This window comes from Chiloscyllium punctatum, chromosome 30 (assembly GCF_047496795.1).
Source record: "Chiloscyllium punctatum isolate Juve2018m chromosome 30, sChiPun1.3, whole genome shotgun sequence".
Classification (NCBI taxonomy): Eukaryota; Metazoa; Chordata; class Chondrichthyes; order Orectolobiformes; family Hemiscylliidae; genus Chiloscyllium; species Chiloscyllium punctatum.
In genome coordinates, this window is record NC_092768.1 from 9,150,827 (window position 1) to 9,157,293 (window position 6,467).

The 6,467-nt window shown below is 51.9% G+C and overlaps 1 protein-coding gene across 1 annotated transcript in view; it reads right to left on the reverse strand.

The window, feature by feature from the left end:
• LOC140455076 (uncharacterized) overlaps positions 1-6,063 on the reverse strand; it is an 80,159-nt gene extending 74,096 nt beyond the window's left edge. The window contains exon 1 of the mRNA XM_072549741.1: positions 5,836-6,063. Coding sequence (XP_072405842.1) covers positions 5,836-5,894 — 59 coding nt within the window. The 5' untranslated portion in view covers positions 5,895-6,063. The remainder of the gene's footprint in view (positions 1-5,835) is intronic.
• Positions 6,064-6,467: the final 404 nt, after the last annotated feature.

Consider the following 6,467-nt stretch of genomic DNA (forward strand, 5'->3'; position numbering starts at 1 on the left):
CACCAGTGTGTTCCCCCCCCCACACCACCCCACCCCACCCCACCCCCGAAGGGAGGGTAACGCCAACAATGCCAGGGATCCGAACTGAAATCAGGCCATCCAGCCCGAGCTGGTCTCCTGACAATAGTCAGTATCGAGGATCCCCTCTGGGGACAGTTTCTGGACCCCTTTACCTGACACCATTCCCCGGGCTCCCTGTTTCCCCGTCCCACTGAGCTAGGGTTTCCCTGGCTCGGGCCTGGCAATGTTGCCTACGCCTCTACTCCGACAAAATACTGGTCACCAATCTGTCCTCCCACCGGCCCCCCCCCCCACCCCTCCCAACCCCCCCAATCCCCACCTCTCCGAAATCTCAAATCTCAAACTCAGCCCCTCAAATCCCATCCCGTACAGCACGGAAACAGACCCTTCGGTCCAACCAGTCCGGCCCGAGCATAATCCCAAACTAAACTTGTCCCACCTGCCTGCTCCTGGCCCCTATCCTCCCAAACTATCCCTGTTCACCGACACATCCAAAAGACTTTTCAACTTTGTAACTGTACTCACATCCACCCACTTCCTCAGGAAGTTCATTCCACACGTGAACCATCCTCTGTGTAAAATATTTACCCCTTTTTTTAATCTCTTTCTCTCTTCTCAAGAGGCCCCTGCTCTTGAAACCTCCTCCCCCCCCCTCCCTGAGGGAAAACACAACGATCTATACCCCTTATTATTTGGCTGATCCTATTGTGGTCTTCGATCTGCTTCCGTTCCTGTCCCTCGATAACCTTTGACTCCCTCAGCGATCTGCTGAACGAAGCCTTGAATCTCATTCAGCCTCAGCTGCTCCCCAAGGGAGATAACCTCAAAGACTAATGTCCTCTTCCTCCACTCCATCTTAAACCAGAGACACAATTTGCTCTTCGTGCGATTGCCTTCTCTCTTCTGGGTGCCATTTTAATCTTGCACTACCTTCTTCACAATCTAACACCAACATCCTGGCTTACTATCTTGGACGAACTCAGACCAACTTGGCCTACAGGCATTGGCCGGCTCTGGTGTCCTGGCCCGCAGCCATTGGCTAACTCTGACATCCTGGACTGTAGCCATTGGCTATGACTAGTCTCCGACCGGCAGCCATCAGCTAATTCTGACACACCAGCCAGTGACCATTGGCTAACTCCAACACAATGATCTGCAGCCATTGGCTAACTCTGGCACCCTGGCCTGCAGCCATTGGCTAATTCTGACTCCCTTTCAAACTGAAGTCTTGGGGGAGATGGTGGGTGTGGATGGTGTCCCCATCCTATATGGGGAGTTCCAGGACCCAGGGATAGGACAGTGTCGAAGTAGGTGGAGATGAATTTGGTGGGGCAGGAGCAGGCTGACACGATGGGTCGGCCAGGGTGGTCAGGCTTGTGGATTTTGGGAAGGAGGTAGAATCGGACAGTGCGGGGTTCCCGGACTATGAGGTTGGAAGCTGTGGGTGGGAGATCCCCCTGAGCTGATGAGGTTCTGTATGGTCTGGGAGATGATGGTTTGGTGATGGGGGGTGGGGTCATGGTCGAGGGGGCAGTAGGAAGAGGTGTCTTTGAGTTAATGTTTGGCTTCAGCGGTGTAGAGGTCAGTGCGCCAGACTACCACTGCGCCCCCTTTATCTGCTGGCTTAATGGTGAGGTTGGGATTGGAGCAGAGGGATTGGAGGGCTGCGCGTTGTGAGGGTGAGAGGTTGGAGTGGGGGAGGGAGGTAGACTGGTTGAGGCGGTTAATGTCCCGGCGGCAGTTGGAAATGAAGAGGTCGAGGGTAGGTAATAGGCCAGCGCGGGATGTCCAGGTGGGTGCAGTATGTTGGAGGTGAGCGAAGGGATCCTCGGAAGGTGGGCGGGAGTCCGGATTGTGAAAGTAAGCTCGGAGGCGGAGGCGACGGAAGAATTGTTCGACATCACGGCGTGTATTAAATTCATTGATGCGTGGACGGAGGGGGATGAAGGTGAGTCCTTTGCTGAGGACTGATCGTTCGTCCTCAGTGAGGGGGAGGTCTGGAGGGATGGTGAAAACTCGGCAGGGCCGGGAGCTGGGATCTGGTGCGGGTGTGGAGCTGGGAGTGGGGGCGGAGCTTGTAACTGGAGTGGCCATGCTATTGGGGGAATGGGGATGGAGTCATTGGCGGAGACATCTTCACTATGGATATCCAATCCCTCTACACCTCCATTCGCCATGACCAGGGCCTCCAAGCCCTCCTTTTTTTCCTCTCCCAACGTCCCCAACAGTACCCTTTCACCGAGACTCTCATTCGTTTGGCCGAACTGGTCCTCACCCTTAACAATTTCTCCATTGAATCCTCCCACTTCCTCCAGACCAAAGGGGTAGCCATGGGCACCCGTATGGGCCCCAGCTATGCCTGTCTCTTTGTTGGCTATGGAGAGCAGTTGATCTTCCGTAATTACACCGGCACCACTCCCCACCTCTTCCTCCGCTACATTGATGACTGCATTGGCACCACCTCGTGCTCCCGCGAGGAGGTTGAGCAATTCATCAACTTCACCAACACATTCCACCCTGACCTTAAACTTACCTGGACCATCTCTGACACCTCGCTCCCCTTCCTGGACCTCTCCATCTCCATTAATGAAGACCAACTTGACACTAACAAACCTACCGACTCCCACAGCTACCTGGATTACACCTCTTCCCACCCTACCTCTTGCAAAAATGCCATCCCGTATTCCCAATTCTTCCGTCTCCACCGTATCTGCTCCCAGGAGGACCAGTTCCACCACAGAACACACCAGATGGCCTCCTTCTTTAGAGACTGCAATTTCCCTTCCCATGTGGTTAAAGATGCCCTCCAACGCATCTCGTCCACATCCCGCACCTCCGCCCTCAGACCCCACCCCTCCAACTGTAACAAGGACAGAACACCCCGGTGCTCAACTTTCACCCCACCAATCTCCGCATAAACTGCATCGTCCACCGACATTTCCGCCACCTCCAAACAGACCCCACCACCAGGGATATATTTCCCTCCCCACCCCTTTCCACCTTCCGCAAAGACCGTTCCCTCCGTGACTACCTGGTCAGGTCCACACCCCCCTACGACCCACCCTCCCATCCTGGCACTTTCCCCTGTCACCGCAGGAATTGTAAAACCTGTGCCCACACCTCCTCCCTCACCTCTATCCAAGGCCCTAAAGGAGCCTTCCACATCCATCAAAGTTTTACTTGCACATCCACTAATATCATTTATTATATCCGTTGCTCCCGATGCAGTCTCCTCTACATTGGGGAGACTGGGCGCCTCCTAGCAGAGCGCTTTAGGGAACATCTCTGGGACACCCGCACCAATCAACCAAACCGCCCCGTGGCCCAACATTTCAACTCCCCCTCCCACTCTGCCGAGGACATGGAGGTCCTGGGCCCCCTTCACCGCCGCTCCCTCACCACCAGACGCCTGGAGGAAGAACGCCTCATCTTCCGTCTCGGAACACTTCAACCCCAGGGCATCAATGTGGACTTCACCAGTTTCCTGATTTTCCCTCTCCCATCTTACCCCAGTTCCAACCTTCCAGCTCAGCACCGTCCCCATGACTTGTCCTACCTGTCTATCTCCCTTCCCACCTATCCACTCCACCCTCCACTCTGACCTATCACCTTCATCCCCACCCCATCCACCCATTGTACACTTTGCTATCTTCCCCCACCCTCCTCTCTGACCTATCACCTTTACCCCTTCCTCCATCCACCTATTGCAATTTCAACTACCTTCTCCCCAGCCCCACCACCCTCCCATTTTTCTATCCACCCTGGAGTCTCCCAACCTCATTCCTGATGAAGGGCTCGGACCTGAAACATCAATTTTCCTGCTCCTCGGATGCTGCCTGACCTGCTGTGCTTTTCCAGCACCACTCTGATTTTGACTCTAATCTCCAACATCTGCAGTACTCAACTATGCCTAAGGATTCACTCGATCTATCCTGTCTCTCCCTGACATATGCTTCCTTCTTTTCTTAACCAAACCCTCAATTTCTTTAGTCATCCAGCATTCCCTACACCTACCAGCCTTCCCTTTCACCCTGACAGGAATATACTTTCTCTGGATTCTTGTTATCTCATTTCTGAAGGCTTCCCATTTTCCAGTTGTCCCTTTACCTGCGAACATCTGCCTCCAATCAGCTTTCGAACGTTCTTGCCTAATACTGTCAAAATTGGTCTTTCTCCAGTTTAGAACTTCAACTTTTAGATCTGGTCTATCCTTTTCCATCACTATTTTAAATCTAATAGAATTATGGTCACTGGCCCCAAAGTGCTCCCCCACTGACACCTCAGTCACCTGCCCTGCCTTATTTCCCAAGAGTAGGTCAAGTTTTGCACCTTCTCTAGTAGGTACATCCACATACTGAATCAGAAAATTGTCTTGTACACACTTAACAAATTCCTCTCCATCTAAACCTTTAACACTATGGCAGTCCCAGTCAATGTTTGGAAAGTTAAAATCCCCTACCATAACCACCCTATTATTCTTACAGATAACTGAGATCTCCTTCCAAGTTTGTTTCTCAATTTCCTTCTGACTATTAGGGGGTCTATAATACAATCCCAGTAAGGGGATCATCCCTTTCTTATTCCTCAGTTCCAAATAACTTCCCTGGATCTATTTCCAGGAATATCCTCCCTCAGTACAGCTGTAATGTTATCCCTTATCAAAAACACCACTCCCCCTCCTCTCTTGCCTCCCTTTCTATCCTTCCTGTAGCATTTGTATCCTGGAACATTAAGCTGCCAGTCCTGCCCATCCCTAAGCCATGTTTCCGTCATTGCTATGATGTCCCAGTCCCATGTTCCTAACCATGCCCTGAGTCCATCTGCCTTCCCTGTTAGGCCCCTTGCATTGAAATAAATGTGGTTTAATTTATTAGTCCGACCTTGTCCCTGCCTGCTCTGACTGTTTGACTTGCTTCTGTTCTCAGCTGTACCCGTCTCAGATTGATCTCTTTCCTCACTATCTCCCTGGGTCCCACCCCCCTCCACCTCCCCACCCCCCCACACCCCACCCCACCTTACTAGTTTAAATCCTCCCGAGCAGTTCTAGCAAATCTCCCTGCCAATATATTAGTCCCCTTCCAATTTAGGTGTCATCTGTCCTTCTTGTACAGGTCACTTCTACCCCAGAAGAGATTCCAATGATCCAAAAATGTGAATCCTTCTCCCGTACACCAGCTCCTCAGCCATACATTCATCTGCTCTATCCTCCTGTTCCTGCCCTCACTCGCTCGAGGTGTTTGGAGGTAAATGGGGTCCGCTCAGTTATCGGTCCCTCCCAGTGCCTCAACTACATGTAAGTCGTATCCTGTATGAGCAAGAGATTCCTTTGATTTGTTAGTCAAACTCAGAGAGAGTGAGGGCTGCAGATGCTCACTCAGAGTCAAGCAGAGTGGTGCTGGAAAAGCACAGCGGGTCAGGCAGCAGCCGAGGGGCAGGAGAGTCGACGTTTTCAGCATCAGGAATGCCCAGATGTTCCTGATGAAGGGCTTTTGCCTGAAACGGCGACTCTCTCCTGCCCCTCGGCTGCTGCCTTACCTGACCCACTGTGCTTTCCCACTCTCTGACTCTGATAGAGATAAACTCCTGATAGAGTCTGATAGAGTCTGGTCGTTTCTCCATGTACAAAGACCATAAAGGACCGAATTGCTTTCGTGACTATATCTGTACTTGACGATATCTGAATGAATCACAGGAAGTCTGCTTTTTTTCAGCGAATGAGTGGCCCCTGTTTGATCAGTGATGGTCCGGCACCCTGGACCTCTGGGAAAGCAGACTTCTTGTCATTTTCCATCTGGCGAGAGTCTGATCACTTACCTGCTGTCATGGTTGAAGCAGGTCCCATGTGCACACGGATTGCTCTGACAATGCTCCATCCTGGACACACACTGAGGGTCAGAATATCCCTCGGGGCACACACAGCTGAACCCATTCACCCCATCCTGGCAGGTACCACCATTATAACAGGGACTGGAGACACAGTCATCGATGTCAACGTCACACCGAGATCCTGCAACCAGAACAGAGCGCTCACAGCACCGGCACTCCGGAAGCACTGTACTCACATCACCTGATGGATGACAGTCTCTGCTTGTGTGGTTCTGTTAGTAAAAAGCCAGAACATATATTTCCACAGCACCTTTAATGTAAGGGACTGCCGACTGGGGAATACAATAAGACAGAAGAAATCAGCAATGTCTCACTCCCAGTCCCCTTCCCAACAGTGAGGCAGCAAGGGCACATCCCTGTTCACCACACTGTTTGTTCTGAGTAAGATGTTCATTGGGCCATCAAAGGAGAGATGGTTTTCACAAGATTACACACACTCGCACACACAGACACACACTCGCACACACACTCACACATACTCACACACTCTCTCACAAACACACACACACACTCATGCACTGTCCCAAACATGCGCACGCACACACGTGCACACTCTCGCT